The 27,874-nt window shown below is 50.4% G+C and overlaps 1 protein-coding gene across 1 annotated transcript in view; it reads left to right on the top strand.

Moving 5' to 3' along the window:
- LOC147092180 (serine protease FAM111A-like) overlaps window positions 1–18,695 on the top strand; it is a 54,907-nt gene extending 36,212 nt beyond the window's left edge. The window contains 3 exon segments of the mRNA XM_085975866.1: window positions 6,227–6,300; window positions 16,373–18,039; window positions 18,041–18,695. Coding sequence (XP_085831992.1) covers window positions 6,247–6,300; window positions 16,373–18,039; window positions 18,041–18,116 — 1,797 coding nt within the window. The 5' untranslated portion in view covers window positions 6,227–6,246 and the 3' untranslated portion in view covers window positions 18,117–18,695.
- Window positions 18,696–27,874: the final 9,179 nt, after the last annotated feature.

Genomic DNA, 27,874 nt, shown 5'->3' with positions numbered 1-27,874 from the left:
AGTGAAGACAAATGTCGTTCCCTTACAGTCAGAAACGGGAGAATTTATAATGGGGAACAAGGAAATGGCAGAGCAATTAAACAATACTTCATGGAAGAGGACACAAATAACTCCCCAGAAATGCTAGGGAACCAAGGGTCTAGTGAGAAGGAGAAATTAAAGGAAATTAATATTAGTAAAAAAATAGTGCTGGAGAAATTAATGGGACTGAAAGCCGATAAATCCCCAGGGCCTGATAATCTGCACCCAGAGTACTAAAAGAGGTAGCCATGGAAATAGTGGATGCATTGGTTGTCATCTTCCAAAATTCTATAGATTATGGAACAGTTCGGGCAGATTGGAGGGTGGCAAATGTAACCCCACTATTTAAAAAAGGAGAGAGAGAGAAAACAGGGAACTACAGACCGGTTAGCCTAACATCAGTAGTAGGGAAAATGCTAGAGTCTATTATAAATGATGTGATAACAGGGCACTTAGAAAATATCAACAGGATTAGACAAAGTCAACATGGATTTATGAAAGGGAAATCATGTTTGACAAAGTTACTGGAGTTTTTTTGAGGATGTAACTGGTAGAATAGATAAGGGAGAACCAGTGGATGTGGTGTATTTGGATTTTCAGAAGGCCTTTGATAAAGTCCCACATAAGAGGTTAGTGTGCAAAATTAAAGCACATGGGATTGGGGGTAATATACTGGCATTGATTGAAAATTGGTTAAGAGACAGGAAACAGAGAATAGGAATAAATGGGTCTTTTTCGGGGTGACAGGCGGTGACTAGTGGGGTACTGCAGGGATCAGTGCTTGGGCCCCAGCTATTCACAATATATATCAATGATTTGGATGAGGGAACCAAATGTAATATTTCCAAGTTAGCTGACGACATGAAACTAGGTGGGATTGAGAGTTGTGAGGAGGATGTAAAGAGGCTTCAAGGCGATTTAGACAAGTTGAGTGAGTGGGCAAATATATGGCAGATGCAGTATAACGTGGATAAATGTGAAGTTATCCACTTCGGTAGGAAAAACAGGAAGGCAGAGTATTATTTAAATGGTGATAGATTGGGAAATGTTGATGTACAAAGGGACCTGGGTGTCCTTGTACACCGGTCGCTGAAAGCAAACATGCAGGTGCAGCAAGCAGTTAGGAAGGCAAATGGTATTTTGGCCTTCATTGCAAGAGAGTTTGAGTACAGGAGCAAGGATGTCTTACTCCAGTTATACAGGGCCTTGGTGAGACCACACCTGGAGTACTGTGTGCAGTTTTGGTCTCCTTACCTAAGAACGGATATACTGGCCATAGAGGGAGTGCAGCGAAGGTTCACCAGACTGATTCCTGGGATGGCAGGACTGTCGTATGAGGAGAGATTGGGTTGACTAGGCCTATATTCACTAGAGTTTAGAAGAATGAGAGGGGATCTCATTGAAACGTATAAAATTCTGACAGGGCTAGACAGACTGGATGCAGAGAGGACGTTTCCCCTGGCTGGGGGCTCTAGAACGAGGGGTCCAAAATTGGATTAGTGGCAGGAGGCAGAGGGTGATGGTCGAAGGTTGCTTTTGTGACTGGAAGCCTGTGTCCAGTGGTGTACTGCAGGGATCGGTGCTCGGTCCTTTGCTGTTTGCAGTGTACACTAATGATTTAGATATGAATGTAGGAGGTATGATCAGTAAGTTCGCAGATGACACGAAAATTGGTGGAGTGGTAAATAGCGAGGAGGGAAGCCTCAGGCTACAGGACGATGTAGATGGGTTGGTCAGATGGGCAGAACAGTGGCAAACGGAATTTAACCCTGAAAAGTGTGAGGTGATGCATTTTGGGAGGATTAACAAGGCAAGGGAATACACAATGAATGGTAGGACCCTAGGAAGGACAGAGGATCAGAGGGACCTTGGTGTGCATGTACATAGATCCCTGAAGGCAGCAGGACAGGTAGATAAGGTGGTTATGAAGGCATATGGGATACTTGCCTTCATTAGCCGAGGCATAGAATATAAGAGCAGGGAGGTTATGATGGAGCTGTACAAAATGCTAGTTAGGCCACAGCTGGAATACTGTGTGCAGTTCTGGTCGCCACACTATAGGAAGGATGTGATTGCATTGGAGAGGGTGCAGAGGAGATTCACCAGGATGTTACCTGGGCTGGAGCGCTTCAGCTATGAAGAGAGACTGGACAGGCTGGGGTTGTTTTCTTTAGAGCAGAGAAGGCTGAGGGGGGACCTGATTGAGGTGTACAAAATTATGAGGGGCATAGATAGGGTAGATAGAAAGGAACTTTTCCCCATAGTAGAGGGGTCAATAACCAGGGGGCATAGTTTCAAGGTAAGGGGACGGAGGTTTAGAGGGAATTTGAGGAAAAGCTTTTTCACCCAGAGCATGGTTGGAATCTGGAACTCACTGCCTGAAAGGGTGGTAGAGGCAGGAACCCTCACAACATTTAAGAAGCATTTAGATGAGCACTTGAAACGCCACAGCATACAAGGCTACGGACCAAGTGCTGGAAAATGGGATTAGAATAGACAGGGCTTGATGGCCGGCGCGGACACAATGGGCTGAAGGGCCATTTTCTGTGCTGTATAACTCTATGAGCTAGAAATTCGGTATTGCCCCGTTTGGGGCACTAGTCCTGGCGAAGCGCTAAGTTTAGCGCCAGGCGCAATTTAGCACCACCTAGCGCGATATTGGGTTGCAGCGCCCCTGAAGGTGATTGCGGCGCTAAATCAGGCGCTGCACGAGACTCCTAAGGCGCTAACCCGGCGGCGCAACCCAATTTCGCGGCGGCGGGGCGCAGCGAGGGTGCTGTCAATAATCACTTTCCCTGAGACACACTGGCGCCGGCCAGCTCTTAAAGGGGCAGGTCAATTGGCATCACCAGACACACTGCCTTGTCGGCCTTCAAATCGGTGGGAGCCTACCTGTGGCGCACCAGCCTAGCAAGACATGGAAAGGGTGAGGCAGAGGGCGGAACACCTCACTGATGGGGCATTGGATGCTTTGGTTGGCGCAGTGAAATCAAGGCCAAGGAAGATGGTCGGAATGTGATTTATGTTTTGGACAGTCTCCCGGGTGTGAGAGTCAGTTATGTGTCAGTGTATTAGTTTTGCTTTCTGTTGCCATAGCTTTCTCATGTTTGAAGGAACCACATTTTGTGTAATGAAACACTTTCTTCATTTACAATGGCCATGTCTGCTATTTACATGCATCTTGCCCTTCACAGGCTTGGGGGTATCAGACCGGTTCCATTCCTGTTCTTGGAATGGCAGCAAGCATTCCATGAGAGGGGCCTAGAAGCTACTTCCGATCAGCCTCTGACACGCAGCCTGAGAAGAGCCGCTCGCGTAGAAGTTCAGGGCAACAGCCATCTTCACAGCCACCGACAGAGATGTCCTGCACCTTATCTGAGGCTGCAGATCTGGCCGAAGCAGGTGGCACAGCTCAGTCACCACCTCCTTTCTAAATCGCAGCCTTCTGACACACTGCTCCTCCAACATGTTCATGTAGGAAAAGTGCTGTCGGAAAACCCTGGCAGCGTAAGGTCTGGTGTGGCGACGTCTGTTGGCCCTCCTCCGTCTGGCCATGCCCGCCCCCTCTCCCAGCGTCTCAGTGCCCTTTCCAGATGATTCAGCAGCAGGTCGTTCCCCTCCAATGCAGCCCCCATAATAAGTGCCCACAGGAAGGTTCCCCGTTGTCATGGCTCACCAACAGCAAGGTGATGGTCAGAAGGCTGAAGTTCATCTACCTGCGCTGGCTCAGTGGTCAAATGGCTCTCAGTGTGCAGCTCAGCAACTCTTTGTAGCTCTCGAGGAAGTTGTGCTCTAAAAATGGCTGCCACTTTTAAACCACACCAGTCCCCTTTAAATAACGCTCCTCCAGCCCGAGGGCGACTTGGTAAGGTTCCAGGTAAGCTGTCACTATTAGCGCCAGGCACTACGGAGGGGGGCGCCACTGAATTTCCGGTCCGGGGCACCCAAAAGGCATTGCACACTCAAATGACGTCATAATCTGCCTGCGCCCATGAGCGGGCGCTAAGATTTCGCGCTGGCGCTAAATGCATGCTCAATATGGGGTGAAGCGCTAGGCGCCCTGCGCCCACCCGGAAATTGGCTAGTGCCCCACTTCTCGGCCTCTTTAGGCGTTAATTGGTGCGCTATTTCTAGCCCTTGGTTTCAGGATAAGCCCATTTAGGACTGCGATGAGGAGAAATTTCTTCACTCAGAGGGCGGTGAATCTTTGGAATTCTCTACCCCAGAGGGCTGTGGAGGCTCAGTCATTGAGTCTATTCAAGGCTGAGATCGACAGATTTTTGGACTCTAGGGGAATCGAGGGATATGGGGATAAAGGCGGGAAAGTGTAGTTGAGGTCGAAGTTCAGCCATGATCTCATTGAATGGTGGAGCAGGCTCAAGGGGCCGAATGGCCGACTCCTGCACCTATGTCTTATCTTCTTAGGTCTGACTTTATCTACAGCCTCCTACAAAGGGGCTTATCCTCAAGGGCAGAAGGAGGCAAGCCTGAAATGGACAAGGTGGGCCTTCTTTGAGAAGTAGAGTGATAATGGCGGTGTTAAAGGGGCATCGGGCAGTGCCCGAGGAGAGGGAAGCCATTCACAATGGAGATTAATCTTAAATTTCTGGAGACACCAGGGAAGTCCTAAGAACAAAAGAAATAGGAGCAGGAGTTGGCCTCCTGTTCTGGTGTAACAGGCTCGAGGGGCTGAATGGCCTCCTCCTGTTCCTGTGTAACAGGCTCGAGGGGCTGAATGGCCTCCTGCTGTTCCTGTTTAACAGGCTGAAGGGACTGAATGGCATTCTCCTGTTCCTGTGTAACAGGCTCGAGGGGCTGAATGGCCTCCTCCTGTTCCTGTGTAACAGGCTCGATGGGCTGAACTGCCTCCTGTTCCTGTGTAAAAGGCTCGAGGGGCTGAATGGCCTCTTTCTATTCCTGTGTAACTGGCTCGAGGGGCTGAATGGCTTCCTCCTGTGTGAAGGAATAAGCCATATCACCTGTTCAGAAAAATACACTATCTTATGAAAGAATTCTGGCCTTACTAAAACTGGACAAACTGGGTTTGGAAATTTAGAAACCTAACTATGAAATAGCTGTGAAAGGATTCTGGCTATTGAGATAAGACAGTTGTTGACCCTGAATAAATAACCTTATTGAAACAGAAGGTGCATGGCTCTGACAGGCTGAACCTTTGGGAACAAAACAATGGTTCACCCTGGATAAGGTGTTCTAATTTAAACCTCGTAAAGATGACACAAAATAAGGAATACCTGCCTTTCACACCGTTTTTATACGGTGATCCTAGAACACCTGGAGATGAGACAAGATTCTGGCTGATGTGGCAGTAAGAACTGCAGAGGTCGGCAGAAAAATGAACAGGGATATTTAACTTGCATCAGCAGAAAACCTTAAAGGAAATACCACTGGAAAAGGGTATAAATATCAAACTCTCAAATGGGATATTGACTCGCTTTAATCGGGCAAAGCGATTCTCGGCTTCAGAGGCGGCTCTGTAGTCTCCACTCTTTGTACCTCGGGGATCAAAGGTATTTTGATATTGATGTATATCCTGTATAAGAAACCTTTAAGAACTGTAATACTCCTTGGTGAGGAGTTGCAGAATTCTGGGGGGTATTCCAGACCCTCACAATATCCGGAAGTTACAATCTGGCTAAACTTATTAAAAGTGCTATCTGGAGGATGGTAACATTCTCGGGTTGTTCCTTTCCTTAAGGGAGAGATAGTCCCGACCTTTAGGCCCAATTAAGCATCTTTAGAATTCAGCTACTTCAAACTTTAGTTGAAAGTGAACGTCTTGAGAAATATGCCTGATCCGGGGTAGCCCTAAAGGGGCTAGGACTAGTAAATATCCCTTCACCTGTTCCTGTGTTCCTTCCTATAAAGGTCTACATAAGTTCATCTCTGACCACCATCTCACTGTATATTATTCATGCTTACTAATCATTGTCTTTCAGGGATATTACCGACGTAATAAAGACTCACTACGCACTTGGCTGTACATAAAGCAAGGCTTTAATCGACTTGTAACAAAACATGGAGGTCTAGTTAGTAGTCACTAACTTCCTGTTTCCAGACTGTCTCTGGCCAAGGTGGGCCCACGCCTGAGTATTTATACTCCTCGGGTGGCGCCCTCAGCTGGCCGTTCAGTAGTACTTGTAGAAGTTGCGATTTATGACAATTACCATCTGTCATTATTCCACAGATAACCAGTGAAACGGAAACATGCCTTCGAAACAACGCAGGAAATCCAAAAGGCACCACTGCAGAAAAAATAATGTACGTTGCTTTCTGAAAGTCACCTTCACTGCAGTTACTTGTAAAAACTCATTGGCCACAATACTCCATGGGGACCAGCCAGTGTTTTATAAAGGTTTAGCATAACTTCCTTGCTTTTGTACTCTAAGCCTTTATTTATGAAGTCAAGAATCCTGTATGTCTTTTGAACAGTCTTCTCAACTTGTCCTGCCACCGTCAAAGACTCGTGTGCATATATTTATTACAAGAGGATTTGAGTATAAGAGTAAAGGGCCTAGAAATTCAGTATAGCCACATTTGGGGTGCTATAGCCGGGCGTTCGCTAAATTTTGCGCCCGGCGCAACTTAGCGCCACCTTCGCCGATATTCAGTTGCATCGCCCCAAGAGGTTGCTGCTGCGCTAAAGCAGGCGATGCAAGACTTTCATGAAGTGCTAAGCCGGCGATCCGGGGTGCTACCACCAAGGGCGGGCACAGCGCAGGTGCAGCGAGTTGCTGATTGAAGGCAGACACGCTGGCGCCGGTCAGCTCTTAAAGGGGGAGGGTCGACTTGTTTGGCTGCCTTGCCCTGCACACTGCAGCCCTGAAGCAAGGCCTGACCATTGCTGGTTCATCAGTTCTACACCCTGGACCATGGGGAAGCCCACTATTCTTCCAAATCGCATTGCACGCTCTTGCTGCTTGTCCATGGTCATGGGGAAGGAGATGTACTGACGTCTCCTTCTGAAAAGGGCATTGTTCACCTGGCGGATGCAGCAATGTACCGCGAACTGGGAGATGTTGGCAATGTCCCCAGTAGCGGATTGGAAGGAGCCAGTGGCATCGAAGTTGAGAGCCACCGTCACTTTCACTGCCACCGACAGAGACGGCCTGCTCCTCAGCTGTGGCTGCAGATCTCTGCGAAGCAGGTGGCAGATCTCAGTGACCACCTCCCTTCTGAATCGCAGCCTCCGAACACACTGCTCCTCAGACATGTTGAGATATGAGAACTGCTGGCGGTATACCCTGGGTTGGAAAGGCCTCCTGTGCCGACGCCTGTTGGCCCTTCTCCGTCTGGCCATGATTGGCACTCTCTCATGGCGTCTCTGAGCCCTTTGAATGCAATGCAGAAAGCCAACGTTTCCACCCATTGCAGCCCCCATTATATGTGGCGACTCTAGGCTATGGCACTGAAAGTGAAATCCAAGTGCAAAGCTCTGGCCTGAAGCCAGAAGTACCTGTGCGAGCACTGAGTCAAAGCAGAAAGCTCTCTTCCTTTGTCTCTCTCCAAATCTCTCTCTCTCACACAGAAGGATTGGCACAAAATTGCTGCCACTTATAATGCAGGAGGAGTCTCCTTTAAATAGCGCCCCCCGCGCCCCACAGCGACTGGGAACCGTTCCCCTCTACCAGTCGCTGGGAGCGCCAGGCGCAAAGAAGGGGGGCGCCACTGAAGTTCCGGTTCGGGGCGCACCAAGGGCGTTGCACCATGAAATGACGTCAGGATCTGCGCGCGCAGCTGAGCGGGCACTGCGGGTTTGTGCCGCCATTAAATCTTGACTGAAGTTCGCGACAGGCGCAGATCGCGCCACGCCCGGGCGCTAGCCACTTTGCGCCCCACTTCTCGCCCTCTTAAGGCATTAGCGGCTGGCGCTAACAACTGAATTTCTAGGCCAAGATGTCTTACTGCAATTATATAGGGCCCTGGTGAGACCACACCTGGAGTATTGTGTACAGTTCTGGTCTCCTTACCTAAGGAAGGATATACTTGCCATAGAGGGAGTGCACCGAAGGTTCACCAGACTGGTTCCTGGGATGGGGGATTGTCCTATGGGGAGAGATTGAGTAGACTAGGCCTATATTCTCTAGAGTTTGGAAGAATGAGAGGTGATCTCATTGAAACATACAAGATTCTGAGGGGGATTGACAGGGTAGATGCTGAGAGGATGTTTCCCCCTGGCTGGGGAGTCTAGAACCAGGGGTCACAGTCTCAGAATAAGGGGTCGGCCATTGAGGACTGAGATGAGGAGGAATTTCTTCACTCCGAGGGCAGTGAATCTTTGGAATTCTCTACCCCAGAGGGCTGTGGAGGCTCAGTCGTTGAGTATATTCAAGACAGAGATCGATAGATTTTTGATTATGAAGGGAATCGAGGGATATGGGAATAGGGCGGGAAGGTGGAGTTGAGTTAGAAGATCAGCCATGATCTTATTGAATGGCGGAACAGGCTCGAGGGGCCGAATGGCCGACTCCTGCTCCTATTTCTTATGTTCTTATACACCCCCAGGGCTCTCTGTTCCTGCAGCCCCTTTCAAATTGCACCATTTAGTTTATATTGCATCTCCTCATTTTTCCTACCAAACTAAATCACTTCATACTTCACTGTGTTAAATTTCACCTGCCATGTGTCTGCCCATTTCACCAGCCTGTCTGTGTCCTCCTGAAGTCTGTTACTCTCCTCACTGTATACAGGTAGACTACCCTTTATCCGGACTTCCGAAAACCGAAACCCTCAAAAACCAAAGGTTTTTTCGGTCAGCGTAAGTCGTGCGCACGACATGACCAGAGTGGCGCACGACTTACAGGCCTAGCCGGATAAAGGATAGTGTAGCATTATTCCGCACTTCTGAGAACCGAAATCGCTCAGCGTAAGTGTACCAGCCTTTATCCGCACACCCGAAACCAGAAAACCTCTGAAAGCCGAAAGTGGAGCAAAGCATGACTTCTGAAAACCGAAATGCGCACGACCACGACCCCCGCCGACCCCCACCCCCGACCCCCCGGCCGATTATTTATCCCACCCTTTCGGATAAGGGATAGTGGCCTAGAAATTGAGTTTGCGCTGCGCCAGGGCTTTAGCGCCGGAAGTTAGCGCCGGCGCTAAGTCCCTTTGCGGGCGCCAAAAATTCAGTAGCGCCGCGCCCAAACGGCTGCTGGCGTTACTGAAGGGTTTTAGCGCCTGAAAACTGGCGCAACGCGCCGCATTGCGGCGCTATTCCGGCGCTGCGGCGCACGCTGCGGTGCGGCAGGCTCGGGAAGTGCAGGCCTCCTCCTTCCGTTAAGGAGGAGCTGCCTGCACCCGGCCGCGGCCCGCGCAAATCTCTGCAAAAATGAGCCCGGCACCTCGGACAAGTGCCGGGCTTGCATCTGTTCCGGGGGGGGGGGGGGGGGGAGAAGTCCGGGGAGGGAGCTGCGGGCAGGCGGCCGGCGGGAAAGCGGCCGGCCGCCGCGCCTCCTTAAAGCGCCGGCGCAGACTCCGGCAACACTCGTTTGCCGGAGTCTTAGTTGCGGCTGCCACTGGCGAGGCGGCCGCAACTGAATTTCGGCTTGGGGCCGGGTTACCACGGCAACCAGGACGCTGCGCACACCGATGATGTCATCGGTGGCGGCGCAGCGCTACCGGTCTACCGCCGCGGAAGGGCCCCAGGCAATTTAGGAACCGGCGCCAATTGCAGCGCTAGGCCCTCTAGCGCCGCAAAATCGGTGCTAAGGGCACTGAATTTCTAGGCCAGTGTATCCTTTATCCGCACTCCCGAAAACCGAATTACCTCTGAAAACCGAAGTGTTTTCGCGCACCTTCCGAAATCCGAAATTTTCCTAAAACCGAAACACGGCTGGTCCCGAGGTTTTCGGATAAAGGATAGTCTACCTGTACTACATTTCTGAATTTCGTTTCATCTGCAAACCTTGAAATTCTGCTCTGTATACCCAGGTCCAGGTCATTAATATACATCAAAAAGAGCAGTGGTCCCGATACCGATCCCTGGGGGACACCACTGCACACTTCCCTCCAGTCTGAAAAACAACCGTTCACCGCTGCAATCTGCTTTCTTTCACTTAACTAACTTTGTATCCTCGCAGTCACTGCCCCTTTTATCCCATGGGCTTCAATTTTGTGACCAAGTCGAATATGCGGTACTTTATCAAATGCATTTGAATGTCCATATACACAACATCAACCGCACTACCCTCATTGACCCTCTCCATTACTTCATCAAAGAACTCAATCAAGTTAATCAAACCGACCTGAGCAAGGCTTTTGACAAGGTCCCGCATGGCAGACTGGTCACAAAAGTAAAAGCCCATGGGATCCAAGGCAAAGTGGCAAGTTGGAACCGAAATTGGCTCAGAGGCAGGAAACATAGAAACATAGAAGATAGGAGCAGGAGTAGGCCATTCGGCCCCTCGAGCCTGCTCCGCCATTCAATGAGATCATGGCTGATCATCCAAATTCAGTACCCTGTCCCTGCCTTCTCCCCATATCCCTTGATCCCTTTAGCCTTAAGAAATATATCTAACTCCTTCTTGAATATATTTAATGAATTGGCCTCAACTGCCTTCTGTGACAGAGAATTCCACAGGTTCACCACTCTCTGGGTGAAGAAATTCCTCCTCATCTCAGTCCTAAATGGCTTACCCCTTATCCTTAGACTGTGACCCCTGGTTCTGGACTCCCCGACCATCGGGAACATCCTTCCTGCATCTAGTCTGTCTAGTCCTGTCAGAATTTTATAGGTTTCGATGAGATCCCCTCTCAATCTTCTAAACTCCAGTGAGTATAAGCTCAATCGACACAATCTCTCCTCATATGTCATTCCTGCCATCCCAGGTATCAGCCTGGTGAATCTTCGCTGCACTCCTTCCATGGCAAGAACATCCTTCCTCAGATAAGGTGACCAAAACTGCACACAATACTCAAGGTGTGGAGATGCCGGAGTTGGACTGGGGTGGACAAATGTAAGAAGTCACACAACACCAGGTTATAATCCAACAGTTTTATTTGAAATCACAAGCTTTCGGAGCGCTGCTCCTTCATCAGGTGAAGTGGAGAGATGCATAAAGACACAGCTGGTCTGCTGTGTCCTGAGCACAGGCTGAAAATATGGACTCTATCTCGGTGCACAAGGACACCCAGGTCTCTTTGCACTTCCCCTTCTCCCAACCTATTGCCATTCAAATAATAATCTGCCTTCCTGTTTTTGCCACCAAAGTGGATAACCTCAAATTTATCCACATTATAGTGCATTTGTCATGTTTCTGCCCAATCACCCACCTGTCCAAATCGTACTGGAGTTTCACGACATCCTCCTCACAGCATACCCTCCCACCCAGCTTTGTGTCGTCTGCAAATTTGGAGATATTACATTCAATTCCCTCGTCCAGATCATTAATATATATTGTGAACAGCTGGGGTCCTAGGACCAAACCTTGCGGTACCCCACTAGTCACTGCCTGCCACTCGGAAAATGACCCGTTTATTCCAACTCTTTCCTTTCTATCTGTCAACCAGTTCTCTATCCAAGTCAATACCTTGCCCCCAATCCCATGTGCCTTAATTTTGCACGCTAATCTCTTATGTGGGACCTTATCGAAAGCCTTCTGAAATTCCAAATACACCACATCCACTGGTTCTCCCTTATCTATTTTACCAGTTACATCCTCAAAAAATTCCAGTGGATTAGTCAAGCACGATTTACCTTTTGTAAATCCATGTTGACTTTGTCCGATCCTGTCACTGTTTTCCAAGTGCTCTGCTATTACATCTTTTATAATGGACTCTAGCATTTTCCCCACTACCGATGTCAGGCTTACCGGTCTATAATTCCCCGCCTTTTCTCTACCACCTTTTTTGAATAGTGGGGTAACATTAGCTACCCTCCAATCCATGGGTACTGTTCCAGAGTCTATTGAAGGGGGAATGGTTGATGGGTGTTTTTGTGACTGGAAGGCTGTTTCCAGTGGGGTTCCGCAGGGCTCAGTACTGGGCCCCTTGCTTTTTGTGGTATATATCGATGATTTGGACTTGAATGTAGGAAGTATGATTAAGAAATTTGCAGACGATACAAAAATTGGCTGTGTGGTTGATAATGAAGAAGGAAGCTGTAGACTGCAGGAAGATATCAATGGACTGGTCAGGTGGGCAGAACAGTGGCAAATGAACTTCAATCTGGAGAAGTGTGAGGTAATGCATCTGGGGCGGGCTAACAAGGCAAGGGAATACACATTAAATGGTAGGACACTGAGTAGTGTAGAGGAACAAAGGGACCTTGGAGTGCATGTCCACAGATCCCTGAAGGTAGCAGGCCAGGTAGATAAGGTGGTTAAGCAGGCATACGGAATGCTTGCCTTTATTAGCCGTGACACAGAATACAAGAGCAGGGGGGTTATGTTCAACTGTATAAAACACTAGTTAGGCCTCAGCTAGAGTACTGCGTGCAGTTCTGGTCACCACATTACAGGAAAGATGTGATTGCACTAGAGAGGGTACAGAGGAGATTTACAAGGATGTTGCTGGGAGTAGAGAATCTTAGCTCTGAGGAAAGACTGGATAGGCTGGGTCTGTTTTCCTTGGAACAGAGGAGGCTGAGGGGAGACCTTATTGAGGTGTATAAAATTATGAGGGGCCTCGATAGATTGGATAGGAAGGACCTATTTCCCTTAGCAGAGGGGTCAGAAAACAGGGGGCACAGATTTAAAGTAATTGGGGGAAGGTTTAGAGGGAGTTGAGGAGAACTTTTTTCACCCAGTGTCTTTGAGTATATTCAAGGCTGAGATCGATAGATTTTTGGACTCATGGGGAATTAAGGGATATGGGGATCGGGCGGGAAAGTGGAGTTGAGGTCGAAGATCAGCCATGATCTTATTGAATGGCGGAGCAGGCTCGAGGGGCCGAATGGCCGACTCCTGCTCCTATTTCTTATGTTCTCATATTCTTTACTGTGATTTTTGGTGAAGACAGGTGCAAAGTACTCATTTGGCACCTCAGCCAGAGCTGCATTTAAGGGGGGATCTAGATCAGCACATGAGGGAGAAAGGAATAGGAGGATCTACTATGGTAGGGTGAGATGAAGTAGGGTGGGAGGAGGCTCATGTGGAGCATAAACACCGGGACGGACCAATTGGGCCGAATGTTTCTGTGCTGTAAATACTGTGTAGTAGTTTTTGCTCCGTTCCCTAGCCCAGAGGTGCTAAAACTAATTGCAGTGGCCCCACCATAGCCTAAAGTGAGATTAGCTCAGACAGGCAGTAGAACCCGGGACATTCTGGTCCGTATGGTGATAGTGCTACACTGACGGGTACCACTTGGCAGCTCCTGATTTACTGTTTAATAGGAGCACTCTTCCTGATCAAAAAGCTGCCTATAGTTTAGAAGAGTAAGGGGTGATCTAATCGAGGGGATTAAGATGATTAAAGGAGTTGATAGGGTATATAGTGAAAAACTATTTCCTCTGGTGGGAGCAGTCCAGAATAAGGGGGCTAAACCTTCATATCGTAGTTCAGGGGTGATGTCAGGAAGCACTTCTTAACAGAAAGGGTAGTGGAAATCTAGAACTCTGTCCTCCAAAAAGCTGTTAAGGCTGGGAGTCAATTGAAAATTTCAAAACTGAGGTTGATAGACTTTTGTTACCAAGGGTATTAAGGTTTATGGTATCAAGGCTTGGCCGTGATGTAATTCAAGGGCGGAACAGGCTCGAGGGGCTGAATGGCCTTCTCCTGTTCCTGTGTAAGGGGCTCAGTGGGGCCGAATGGCCTCCTGCTGTTCCTGTGTAACAGGCTCGAGGGAGATGAATGGCCTCCTCCTGTTGCTGAGTAATAGGCTCGAGGGAGCTGAATGTCCTCCTCCTGCTCCAGTGTCAGGCTCGAGGGGCTGAATGGCCTCCTCCTGTTCCTGTGTAACAGACTTGAGGGGCTGATTGGCCTCCTCCTCTTCCTGTGTAACAGGCTCGAGGGGCTGATTGGCCTCCTCCTCTTCCTGTGTAACAGGCTCGAGGGGCTGATTGGCCTCCTTCTGTTGCTGTGTAACAGGATCGATGGGCTGAATGGCCTCCTCCTGTTCCTGTGTAACAGGCTCAAGGGGATGTATGGCCTCCTCCTGTTCCTGTGTAACAGGCTGGAGAGGGGCTGAATGGCCTTCTACTGTTCCAGTATAAAATGCTCCAGGGCTGAATGGCCTCCCCCTGTTCCTGTGAAACAGACTCGAGGAGCTGAATGGCCTCCCCCTCTTCCTGTGTAACAGGCTCCATGGGCTGAATGGCCTCCTCCCGCTCCTGTGTACCAGGCTCGAGGGGCTGAATGGCCTCCTCCTGTTCCTGTGTAACCGGCTCGAGGGGCTGAATGGCCTCTTCCTGTTCCTGTGTAATAGGCTTGAGGGAGCTGAATGGCCTCCTCCTGTTCCTATGTAAGGGGCTTGACGGAGCTGAATGGGCCTCTTCCTGTTCCTGTGTAGCATGCTCGAGAGAGGCTGAATGGGTCTCCTCCTGTTCCTGTGTAACAGGCTCGAGGGAGCTGAATGGCCTCCTCCTGTTCTATTTAAGGGTCTCGAGGTAGCTGAATGGCCTCCTCCTGTTCGTGTGTAACAGGCGCAAGGGGCTGAATGGCCTCCTCCTGTTCCTGTGTAACAGGCTCGAGGGGATGAATGGCCTCCTCCTGTTCCTGTGTAACAGGCTCGAGTGGGGCTGAATGGCATCCTCCTGTTCCTATGTAAGAGGCTCGAGGGAGCTGAATGGCCTCCTCCTCTTCCTCTGTAACAGGCTTGAGGGGCTGAATGGCCTCCTCCTGTTCCTGTGTAACAGGCTCGAGTGGGGCTGAATGGCATCCTACTGTTCCGGTGTAAAAGGCTCCAGGGCTGAATGGCCTCCCGCTGTTCCTGTGTAACAGGCTCGAGGAGCTGAATGGTGTACTACTGTTCCTGTGTAACAGTCTCGAGGGGCTGAATGGCCTCCTCCTGTTCCTGTCTGTAACAGGCTTGAGGGGCTGAATGGACTCCTCCTGTTCATGTGTAACAGGCTCGACGGGCTGAATGGCCTCCTTCTGTTCCTGTGTAACAGGCTCAAGTGGGGCTGAATGGCCTCCTCCTGTTCCTATGTAAGAGGCTCGAGGGAGCTGAATGGCCTCCTCCTGTTCCTCTGTAACAAGCTTGAGGGGCTGAATGGCCTCCTCCTGTTCCTGTGTAACAGGCTGAACGGGATGAATGGCCTCCTCAAGCTCCTGTGTACCAGGCTCGAGGGGCTGAATGGCCTCCTGTTCCTATGTAAGAGGCTCGAGCGGCTGAATAGCCTCCTCCTGTTGCTGTGTAATAGGTGCGAGGGAACTGAACAGCCTCCTCCTTTTCCTGTGTAACAGGCTCGAGGGCCTGAATGGCCTCCTCCTGTTCCTGTGTAATAGGCTCGAGGGGGCTGAATGGCCTTCTCCTGTTCCTGTGCAACAGTCTCGAGGGGATGAATGGCCTCTTCCTGTTCGTGTGTAACAGGCTCGACGGGCTGAATGGCCTCCTCCTGTTCCTGTGTACCAGGCTCGAGAGGCTGAATGGCTTCTTTCTGTTCCTATGTTAGAGGCTCGAGTGGGTTAATGGCCTCCTCCTGTTCCTGTGTAACAGGCTCGAGTGGGACTGAATGGCCTCCTCCTGATTCCATGTAACAGACTCGAGGGGCTGAGTGGACTACTCCTGTTCCAATGTAAGAGGCTTGAGGGGCTGAATGGCCTCCTCCAGCTCGAGGGGCTGAATGGACTCCTCCTGTTCCAATGTAAGAGGCTTGAGGGGCTGAATGGCCTCCTCCAGCTCGAGGGGCTGAATGGACTCCTCCTGTTCCTGTGTAACAGGCTTGAGAGGGGCTGAATGGGCCTCCTCCGGCTCGAGGGAGCTGAATGGCCTCCTCCAGCTCGAGTGGCTGAATGACCTCCTGCTGTTCCTGTGTAACAGGCTCGAGGGGGCTGAATGGCCTCCTCCTGTTCCTATGTAAGAGGCTCGAGGGAGCTGAATGGCCTCCTCCTGTTCCTGTGTAACAGGCTCGAGGGGGCTGAATGGCCTCCTCCTGTTCCTATGTAAGAGGCTCGAGGGAGCTGAATGGCCTCCTCATGTTCCTGTGCAACAGGCTCGAGGGGCTGAATGGCCTCCTCCTGCTCCTATGTAAGAGGCTCGAGTGGGTGAATGGCCTCCTTCTGTTCCTATGTAAGGGGCTCGATAGGCTGAATGGCCTCCTCCTGTTCCTGTGTAACAGGTTCGAGGGGCTGAATGGCCTCCTCCAGTTCCTGTCTGTAACAGGCTCGAGTGGCTGAATGGCCTCCTCCTGTTCCATTTCAGTTCCACTGAATTTTGACTTTCCTTTCCTCGCCAGGAGAAAGATCCAAATCAACCTCCCACTCCAGTACCGGGTGAGAAGTCCCACACTGAAAAGGGAGAACCTCTGTCTGCCAGAAATGCCTCAAAGGACACGGATAAAAAGCCAGAGGCGACCATGGGCAAGGTCGCAGAGCACAGCGAAGAGGACCGAGTGAAAGAGTTCACGTTCAGTTTCCAAAGGGACAGCACGGAGCACCTGGCGAGAGGGGCACCGGACGAGAATTTGCTTTCTGTTCTGAAGTCTTCCGAGGCGTTCAATGAAGAACAAGTTAAACACAAGGGGAAGGAATTCCACTTAATTGGGGAGAGAGAGTTCACGGGTGCTGTCAACCTAGGGATGCCGTGCAAATGTCTGCCACAGAAAGCCCATTTCAAAGTGATATTCTACCAAAATAGCGGTAAGTTATGCTATCGCAATGCCGACTCTTCAGGTAAGCAGTGCGTTATATTCCACGTCCGGAGCACTGGAAAGTCAGCTGGCAAACTTAAAACAGCAGCGAGACTTATCATCAAGTCCAAATCCCTGCGAGGTGGTGGATGTGACCTGTGCATTTTCGCCTTTGAGGGCGAGACTATCCGAGAGGCTCTGTGCGAGGACGAGAGGTTTTTGCCCGGAATTTATCTCAATATGTGGAACCTGCTCGAAGGGCAGACGTCTCTGCAGTTCACCCTCACCGTGAATGACCTTCACACCCGACGCTTTGAAGTTGAACTGAGCAACAACAAGTACCAAGCAGGGAGTAAGGCAGGCGGTGCCGAGCCCAGCGAGAGCCAAGAGGAGAGGAATGTGTCAGGAGAAGGGAACCAGCTGCTCCGCCAGCTGAAGGAGAAGGTTGATGAATGTTTGGGAGGGGAAAGAGGCAGTCGGGAGTATCGGAAGCAATGGAAAGTGTTCAAGGAAAACTTTGGGAAGATCACGAGTGATGCCGTTACCATTAGGGTCCACGAGATGCTGGTGCAATTGAGCGAGTCGGTTGGATTTGTCAGATGGAACAACAACGGGAATCAAGGCACCGCCTCTTGCTTCCACCTCGGTGACCGCTACATTCTGACATGTTGCCATGTGGTGATGATGATCGTAGGGGACGGGGTGCCTGAGGGTGAGTGGGGAGACGTAATACAGAATTCTACTGAGGTAAGCTTCACCTACAAAGATGAGCATCCGACCAGTGGCTGGCACAAAGTTGGTCCGTGGTTCGAAGCCTACTGCCAAGACCTTGACTACGCGCTGCTGAGGCTGGAGGTCCCTGATGGCCAAGGACCAGCTCTTCCACCATGTGTGTCACTCAGGGCAGCCACCCCGCCCCAGAATGGAAAGGTCTACATTATAGGTCACCCTGAAGGGGTTTGCAAATCCACCGACACTTGCTTCGTCATCCCTCTCACACAACGAGAGGTGGAAGTTTACAATCATCCACACTTCCAACTGATCACGAAGTACACTTTCAGAGGAATGCTCAGTTCAGACAGGATTACCTACAATACTTGCTTCTTCCATGGTGCCTCTGGTTCCCCCGTGTTCAATTCCTCTGGTGAGCTTGTGGGGATGCACGCTGGAGGATACGAGTATGACAACGGCTACAGGAAGAGCAGTGTGATCGAATTCGGGCACACTGTTGAAGCCATTGCTGCCCACATGAAGAAACACCATCCAGGATTTGACCGGTTGTAACCAGGCCCCTGATGATCAGAACATGCCGTCCGGTGACCAGGAGCAAGTTTTAATGGAGGCAATCTAACGAGTTTGAGTCGAAATGCCCCGCATTTTAAATTCTCATCCTTGTTTCATCCATGCCTCCAGACTCAACTATTCCAATGGACTCCTGGCCATTGGCCCACTGTAAACCCCGCCCCTCACAGTTACCCTTGCCCCTCCCACTGTTAACCCCGCCCCTCACAGTTACCCTTGCCCCTCCCACTGTTAACCCCGCCCCTCACAGTTACCCTTGCCCCTCCCACTGTTAACCCCGCCCCTCAGTTACCCTTGCCCCTCCCACTGTTAACCCTGCCCCTCATAGTTACCCTTGCCCCTCCCACTGTAAACCCCGCCCCTCACAGTTACCCTTGCCCCTCCCACTGTTAACCCCGCCCCTCATAGAAACATAGAGATAGGAACAGGAGTAGGCCATTCGGCCCTTCGAGCCTGCTCCGCCATTCAATGAGATCATGGCTGATCTTCGTCTGAGATCTTAGCTGATCTTACCAGTTCAGTACCCCGTCCCCGCCTTTTCTCCGTAACCCTTAATCCCCTTAGCCTTCAGAAATATATCCAATTCTCTCTTGAAAATATTTATTGAATTAGCCTTCACAGCCCTCTGTGGCAGGGAATTCCACAGGCTCACCACTCTTTGAGTGAAGAAATTCTTCCTCATCTCTGTTTTAAATGATTTGCCCGCTATTTTTAGACTGTGGCCCCTGGTTCTGTGCTCCCCTGCCATTGGAAACATTCTCTCTGAATTCAGCCTGTCCAGGCCTGCCATAATTTTATATGTTTCGATGAGATCCCCTCTCAATCTTCTAAACTCCAGTGAGTACAAGCCCAAACTATTCAATCTCTCCTCGTAGGTCATTCCCGCCATTCCAGGTATCAGCCTGGTGAATCGCCGCTGCACTCTTTCCATGGCAAGAACATCCTTCCGCAGATGGGGCGACCAAAACTGTACACAATACTCCAGATGCGGTCTCACCAGCACCTTGTACAGCTGTAGTAAGGTATCCCTATTCCTATACTCGAACCCCCTTGATATGAAGGCCAACATACCATTTGCCGCCTTAATCGCCTGTTGCACCTGCATGCTCTCCTTCAGTGACTGGTGCACAAGAACACCCAGGTCCCTCTGCACTTCCCCATCTCCCAATCTATTGCCATTTAGATAATAATCTACCCTCCTGTTTTTACCCCCAAAGTGGATAACCTCGCATTTATCCACATTATAGTGCATCTGCCACGTATCCGCCCATTCCCCCAACCTGTCCAAATCGCACTGTAGCCTCCTGACATCCTCATCAGAGCCCACCCCTCCTCCTAGTTTAGTGTCGTCAGCGAATTTGGAAATATTGCATCCAATTCCCTGATCCAGATCATTTATATATATTGTGAACAGCTGGGGTCCCAGGACAGATCCTTGCGGCACCCCGCTGGTCACTGCCTGCCACTCCGAAAACGAGCCGTTTATTCCAACTCTCTGTTTTCTATCCGCCAGCCAGTTCTCTATCCACGTTAATACTTTGCCCCCAATCCCATGAGCCTTAATTTTGCATGATAATCTTTTGTGTGGAACCTTATCGAAGGCTTTCTGGAAGTCAAGGTACACCACATCCACTGGCTCTCCCCCATCTATTTTACCAGTTACTTCCTCAAAAAATTCCAGCAGATTAGTCAAACACGATTTACCCTTTGTAAATCCATGTTGACTCTGTCCGATCCTTTCCCCATTTGTCAAGTGCTCCGCTATTTTATCCTTAATAATGGACTCTAGCATTTTGCCCACAACCGATGTAAGGCTTACTGGTCTATAATTCCCTGCTTTCTCTCTACCCCCCTTTTTAAATATTGGGGTAACATTAGCTACCCTCCAATCCACGGGTACTGTTCCCGAGTCAATGGAGTTCCGGAAGATGATCCTTAGAGCATCTGCTATCTCCAGGGCCACCTCCTTAAGTACCCTAGGATGTAGTTTATCAGGCCCCGGGGATTTGTCGGCCTTCAGTCCCCTCAACTTACCCAACACCATATCCCTAGAGATACTAATTTCTGTCAGCTCCTCCCTCTCATTAGTCCCTATGTTTGCCGATATTCCTGGGAGGTTATTTGTGTCCTCCTTTGTGAATAGTTACCCTTGCCCCTCCCACTGTAAACCCCGCCCCTCACAGTTACCCTTGCCCCTCCCACTGCTAACCCCGCCCCTCAGTTACCCTTGCCTCTCCCACTGTTAACCCCGCCCCTCACAGTTACCCTTGCCGCTCCCACTGTTAACCCCGCCCCTCAGTTACCCTTGCCCCTCCCACTGTAAACCCCGCCCCTCACAGATACCCTTGCCCCTCCCACTGTAAACCCAGCCCCTCAGATACTCCTGCCCCTCCCACTGTTAACCCCACCCCTCAGTTACCCTTGCCCCTCCCACTGTAAACCCCGCCCCTCAGTTACCCTTGCCACTCCCACTGTTAACCCCGCCCCTCACAGTTACCCTTGCCCCTCCCACTGTTAAACCCGCCCCTTGAGGAAATCTACATATTATAAGGGGTTAATTTCAGGTGCTTGCTGGGTAAAAGTTTTCAGACTTGACACCGGTCAAGAGTCGATGTGTAACTAGAGCTATTGCACGTACTTGGATTACAGCCAAGAACAGATGTCTGCCCACCTAATGAGAATGTAGAAGTGAAACAATGGGTTCCATTTGAAGTACCCAGTGACCTGACAACTTGCGACCGTAAGCAAACCTACCCTCCCAATACATGATTAAGATTAAAGAGGACCTCCGGTTGCACGATTCATGCCCTGTTATAGATTAACGGTTGACTTATGTGTCCAGGATCCTTCTGTCAATATGTCATAAGACCTGATGATTAATCTAAAATGTATCCTGATAGAGGAACAAAGGAATGTCAATCAAACTTGTTTGTTACACTGTATAAATATGGAACGCTTACGCTGTATCATTGGAATAGTAGCCTCACCCCTTGAGTGGAGGTGCTGATTCCCCTTGCAAGGGAAATAAAAGGCCTGTCCGTCTGACGAATCCAAGAGTGTATTGAGTCATTACCCAGAGCTAAGAAGTAAGGCACTTCAACACCCTCACAGATACTCTTGCCCCTCCCACTGTTAACCCCGCCCCTCACAGTTACTCTTGCCCCTCCCACTGTTAACCCCGCCCCTCACAGTTACCCTTGCCCCTCCCACTGTTAACCCCGCCACTCAGTTACCCTTGCTCCTCCCACTGTTAACCCCGCCCCTCACAGTTAACCTTGCCCCGCCCACTGTTAACCCCACCCCTCAGTTACCCTTGCCCCTCCACTGTTAACCCAGCCCCTTACAGTTACCCTTGCCCCTCCCACTGTAAACCCCGCCCCTCACAGATACCCTTGCCCCTCCCACTGTTAACCCCGCCCCTCAGTTACCCTTGCCCCTCCCACTGTAAACCCCGCACCTCAGTTACCCTTTACCCTCCCACTGTAAACCCCGCCCCTCACAGTTACCCTTGCCCCTACCACTGTTAACCCCGCCCCTCACAGTGACTCTTGCCCCTCCCACTGTTAACCCCGCCCCTCAGTTACCCTTGCCCCCCCACTGTTAGCCCCACCCCTCACAGTTACCCTTGCCCCTCCCACTGTTAACCCCACCCCTCACAGTTACCCTTGCCCCTCCCACTGTTAACCCCACCCCTCAGTTACCCTTGCCCCTCCCACTGTTAACCCCGCCCCTCACAGTTACCCTTGCCCCTCCCACTGTAAACCCCGCCCTCACAGATACCCTTACCTCTCCCACTGTTAACCCCGCCCTCACAGATACCCTTACCCCTCCCACTGTTAACCCCGCCCCTCACAGTTACCCTTGCCCCTCCCACTGTAAACCCCGACCCTCACAGATACCCTTGCCCCTCCCACTGTTAACCCCGCCCCTCACAGTTACCCTTGCCCCTCCCACTGTTAACCCCACCTCTCACAGTTACCCTTTGGCCCTCCCACTGTAAACCCCGCACCGCACAGTTACCCTTTACCCTCCCACTGTAAACCCCGCCCCTCACAGTTACCCTTGCCCCTACCACTGTTAACCCCGCCCCTCACTCTGACTCTTGCCCCTCCCACTGTTAACCCCGCCCCTCACAGTTACCCTTGCCCCTCCCACTGTAAACCTCTCCTCTTCACAGTTACCCTTGCCCCTCCCACTATAAACCCCACCTCTCAGTTACCCTTGCCCCTCCTACTGTACACCTCGCCCCTCAGTTACCGTTGCCCCTCCCACTGTTAACCCCGCCCCTCACAGTTACCCTTGCCGCTCCCACTGTTAATCCCGCCCCTCAGTTATCCTTGCCCCTCCCACTATAAACCCCACCCCTCACAGTTACCCTTACCCCTCCCACTGTAAACCCCGCCCCTCAGTTTCCCTTGCCCCTCCCACTATTAACCCCACCCCTCAGTTACCCTTGCCCCTCCCACTGTAAACCCCAACCCTCAGTTACTCTTGCCCCTCCCACTCTAAACCCCGCCCCTCACAGTTACCCTTGCTAAAGTATAACCGGTAATTGTTATACGCTACATAACTGTCAGATGTTTGCTTGCAATCTCATGCTAATTCTTATTAAATTAAGTTTTCACAGATTCATTGGCCTCGAAATTCAGTATAGCCACGTTTGGGGTGCTGCAGCCGGGCGTTTGCTAAATTTAGCGCCCGGCGCAACTTAGCGCCACCTTCGCCGATATTCAGTTGCATCGCCCCAAGAGGTTGCTGCTGCGCTAAAGCAGGCGATGCACGACTATCAGAAGGCGCTAAGCCGGCGTGCCGAGGCGCTAACACCGAGGGCGGGCGCAGCACAGGTACGGCGAGTTGCTGATTGAAGGCAGACACGCTGGCGCCGGTCAGCTCTTAAAGGGGGAGGGTCGACTTGTTTGGCTGCCATGCCCTGCACACTGCAGCCCTGAAGCAAGGCCTGACCATTGCTGGTTCATCAGTTCTACACCCTGGACCATGGGGAAGCCCGCTATTCTTCCAAATCCCATTGCACACTTTTGCTGCTTGTCCGGGGTCATGGGGAAGGAGATGTACTGACGTCTCCTTCTGAAAAGGGCATTGTTCACCTGGCGGATGCAGCAATGTACCGCGAACTGGGAGATGTTGGCAATGTCCCCAGTAGCGGATTGGAAGGAGCCGGTGGCATAGAAGTTGAGAGCCACTGTCACCTTCACTGCCACCGACAGAGACGTCCTGCTCCTCCGCTGTGGCTGCAGATCTCTGCGAAGCAGGTAGCAGATCTCAGTGACCACCTCCCTTCTGAATCACAGCCTCCGAACACACTGCTCCTCAGACATGTTGAGATATGAGAACCGCTGGCGGTATACCCTGGGTGGGTAAGGCCTCCTGTGCCGACGCCTGTTGGCCCTTCTCCGTCTGGCCATGACTGGCACTCTCTCACGGCATCTCTGAGTCCTTTGAAAGCAATGGAGAAAGACCAACGTTTCCACCCATTGCAGTCCCCATTATATGTGATGGCTCAAGGCTATGGCACTGAAAGTGAAATCCAAGTGCAAAGCTCTGGCCTGAAGCCAGAAGTACCTGTGCGAGCGCTGAGTCAAAGCAGAAAGCTCTCTTCCTTTGTCTCTCTCCAAATCTCTCTCTCTCTCACACAGAAGGATTGGCACAAAATGGCTGCCACTTATAATGCAGGAGGAGTCCCCTTTAAATAGCGCCCCCCATGCCCCGCAGCGACTGGGAACTGTTCCCCTCTACTAGTTGCTGGGGGCGCCAGGTGCAAAGAAGGGCGGCGCCACTGAAGTTCCGGTTCGGGGATCACCAAGGGCGTTGCACCATGAAATGACGTCACGATCTGCGCGCGCAGCTGAGCGGGCGCTGCGGTTTTGCGCTGCCACTAAATCTTGAGTGAAGTTCGCGAGAGGCGCAGATCACGCCGCGCCCGGGCGCTAGCCGCTTAGCGCCCCACTTCTCCTCCTCCTAAGGCACTAGTGGCTGGCGCTAACAACTGAATTTCTAGGCCAATGTATAGCCACCCATCATCATTAACTGATGCTAATGTAGTGGGTATGGACCTGTTCTAGTAACTCAGAAGTCGTGATGTTAAATCTCACCAAGTTGTGAAACTAAATTCAGTAATGTCATGCCCATGATAGCTGTCAGTTTGTCATACAAACTGGCGCATTATGTTGTTCGGGGACAAAGGGAACCTGCTATCTCCACAAAATCTGGTCTACACCTGTGGTTGTCTCCTTAATGTCTTCTGAAGTTCTGAGTAAACCACTCAGGTGAGAAAAAAAGACAATAAAAGTGGCCTTGCCAATGTTTCCCACATGATGTCACAATGCAGATGTTTATGTACCTGGTTTCCTCAATGTTGGCTCAACGTGACTTACTCCAAGATAACCTGACAAGCCATTTGTCTGGGGCCCCCGTCACAAACTCTGTTCCCTAGCCACAGACTCCATTCCCCTCCCTGGTCACGGTCTCAGGCTGAACCAGATTATTTGCATCCTTGGAACCCTATTTGCCCCTGAGCTGAGCTTCCAACCACATTTCCTCTCCTTCACAAAGACCGTCTACTTTCACCTCTGTAACAAAAAAGGCTTATATTTCTGTTGCGCCGTTCATGACCTAAGGACATCCCAAGTGGAGTGGCTTGAAAGATTGAATGAATGTGAAGGAAATGAATGAATATCAGCAGTGTCTAGGGTCCCAGGTTCAGTATCAGTTGTTAGTTTAGGGGTCGGTACTAGGATCACTGCTTTTCTTGATATATATTTGTTGTGTCTGTGTATAATAAGACAGAGACTGCAGGAGAAACGGTACAACAGGCGTTTACTGAATGAGGGTTACTCTAGAACTAACTGTACAGATCACTACTCAGGGTTTATATACAGGTGTGGTCACTGCCGGTACTACAGTATATAAGAGCTGTAAAAAGTAGTTCTCTCCCTTAAAGGTACATACATTACAATTCCTCCCCTTTTAGATTAACAGTACCATAACACTCATTTAACAATTAAATATCAAACTAATTACAGTTAACACTTTTAACATGCAACATTAGCTGAAAATAGTCTATTTATAAATTCAGTCTTTGGGGAGGCTTCCTGATTCTTTCGGGATAATGCCTTTCCCGAGTGTCTCGCTATTGGTGCAGAGGCGATTCTAGCACCCTGTCATCAGCTTCCAATGCTATTGTTTCTGAGGTAGATGCGACCTGTACGTCGGGTTCCTCACCAGGTACGTATGACCGAGACATGGGGTTGACTCGTTCCTGTGACTCTAGGATCTGGTCAGCATGGCATCTCACAATGTTCTCCCCAACATCCACTGTGTACATTAGTGGGCCCTGCCGTGTGCATTTCATTCCTGGTTGCTATTTCTCTGTTCGGTAGTCGCGGGCCAAGACTGGTTGCCCTACATTGAAGCTCCTTGTCGGCTTCTCATTGATGTGCTGGAATTGCTTACTCTCAACATCTCTTCGTACATTTGGTCTGAGCAAATCCAGACGAGATCTCAACCTTCGGTTAAAGAACATCATGGCTGGGGCCTGTTTGGTGACTGCATGTGTCACATTTCTGTAGGCTAACAGGAAATTGTCCACCTTATGCTGCAGTGGAATGTCGTCATCGCACATGGCCTTTACTGCTTTTTTAAAGGTTTGTACAAACCTCTCAGCCAATCCATTTGTGGCTGGATGATACGGGGCGGATGTGTAATGCCTTACCCCATTCCTTTTCATAAATCTTCGAAACTCTTTGGACACAAACTGTGGTCCGTTATCAGAGCAAATCTGCTCTGGCAAGCCGTTCCTGGCAAAAATGGTCCATAGGACTGCAATAGTTTTCTCCGTGGTGGTGGAGGACATTTTGATCACCTCAGGCCATTTCGAGTGTGCATCCACGGCTATTAAAAACATTGAGTCCATGAATGGACCAGCAAAATCAATATGCACCCATTGCCATGGAGATGAGGGCCACTCCCATGGGTGTAGAGGGGCAAGTGGTGGTGTATTTTGGACCTTCTGGCATCCTGAGCAGCTCTTTGTCAGGTCCTCGATTTGCTGATCGATCCCCGGCCACCACACATAAGCCCTAGCAAGGCTTTTCATTTTCACCCCTCCCAGATGACCTTCGTGAAGCTCATTGAGCACTCTCTCCCTTAACTTGGGTGGAATTACCACTCGGGATCCACAGATCAAGGTCCCCTGGCATACTGACAGCTGTTCTCTTCTGGATGAGAATGCTAGCAACAGTGAGTCGCCATGTGCTGGCCATCCCTTCACCGTCAAATCATATACCCGAGACAGTGTTGGGTAATTTTGGGTCTCCTTCTCTATATCAGCGTTAGTTACTGGCAAGCATTCAATTATAGTCGAATGAAATATTTCGACAGGATCCACTGCTGGTGCTTCCTCCGCAGTAGGCAGTGGCAGGCGTGATAGCCCATCAGCGTTTCCATGCTGTTTCGTGCCCTTATAGAGTCATAGAGTCATAGAGTAATACAGCACGGATAGAGGCCCTTCGACCCATCGTGTCCGCGCCGGCCATCAAGCCCTGCCTAATCTAATCCCATATTCCAGCATTTGGCCCGTAGCCTTGTATGCTATGGCATTTCAAGTGCACATCCAAATGCTTCTTAAATGTTGTGAGGGTTTCTGCCTCCACAATCCTTTCAGGCAGTGAGTTCCAGACTCCAACCACCCTCTGGGTGAAAAAGTTCTTTCTCAAATCCCCTCTAAACCTCCCACCCTTTACCTTGAATCTATGCCCCCTAGTTATTGACCCCTCTACTAAGGGAAAAAGCTCCTCAGCATCCATCCTATCTATGCCCCTCATAATTTTGTACACCTCAATCATGTCCCCCCTCAGCCTCCTCTGCTCCAAGGAAAACAAACCCAATCTGCCCAGTCTCTCTTCATAGCTGAAGCGCTCCAGCCCTGGTAACATCCTGGTGAAACTCCTCTGCACCCTCTCTAACGCGATCACATCCTTCCTGTAGTGTGGCGACCAGAACTGCACACAGTATTCCAGCTGTGGCCTAACCAGTGTTTTATACAGCTCCATCATAACCTCCTTGCTCTTATATTCAATGCCTCGGCTAATGAAGGCAAGTATCCCATATGCCTTTTTTACCACCTTATCCACCTGTTCCGCCGCCTTCAGGGATCTGTGTACTTGCATGCCCAGATCCCTCTGACCCTCCGTCTTGCCTAGGGTCTTTCCATTCATTGTGTATTCCTTTGCCTTGTTAGTCCCCCCAAAGTGCATCACCTCGCACTTTTCCGGGTTAAATTCCATTTGCCACTGTTCCGCCCATCTGACCAGCCCATCTATATCGTCCTGCAGACTGAGGCTACCCTCCTCGCTATTTACCACCCTACCAATTTTTGTATCATCCGCGAACTTACTGATCATACCCTTTACATTCATATCCAAGTCATTAATGTAGACCACAAACAGCAAGGGACCCAGCACCGATCCCTGTGGTACCCCACTGGCCACAGGCTTCCAGTCACAAAAACAACCTTCGACCATCACCCTCTGCCTTCTGCCACTAAGCCAGTTTTGTATCTAATGTGCCAAGGCACCCTGGATTCCATGGGCTCTTACCTTCTTGACCAGTCTCCTGTGCGGGACTTTATCGAAGGCCTTACTGAAATCCATGTATACCACATCCACTGCGTTACCCTCATCCACACACCTAGTCACCCCCTCAAAAAATTCAATCAAATTAGTCAGACATGATCTTCCCTTGACAAAGCCATGTTGACTATCCCTGATTAATCCTTGCCTCTCCAAGTGG

This window comes from Somniosus microcephalus, unplaced genomic scaffold, assembly GCF_052327205.1.
Source record: "Somniosus microcephalus isolate GS21.2 unplaced genomic scaffold, FLI_Smic_1.0 unresolved_chr2, whole genome shotgun sequence".
In the NCBI taxonomy this organism is placed as follows: domain Eukaryota; kingdom Metazoa; phylum Chordata; class Chondrichthyes; order Squaliformes; family Somniosidae; genus Somniosus; species Somniosus microcephalus.
The sequence above is the reverse complement of the archived record's forward strand: the minus strand, read 5'-3'. Positions and strand labels throughout refer to the sequence as shown.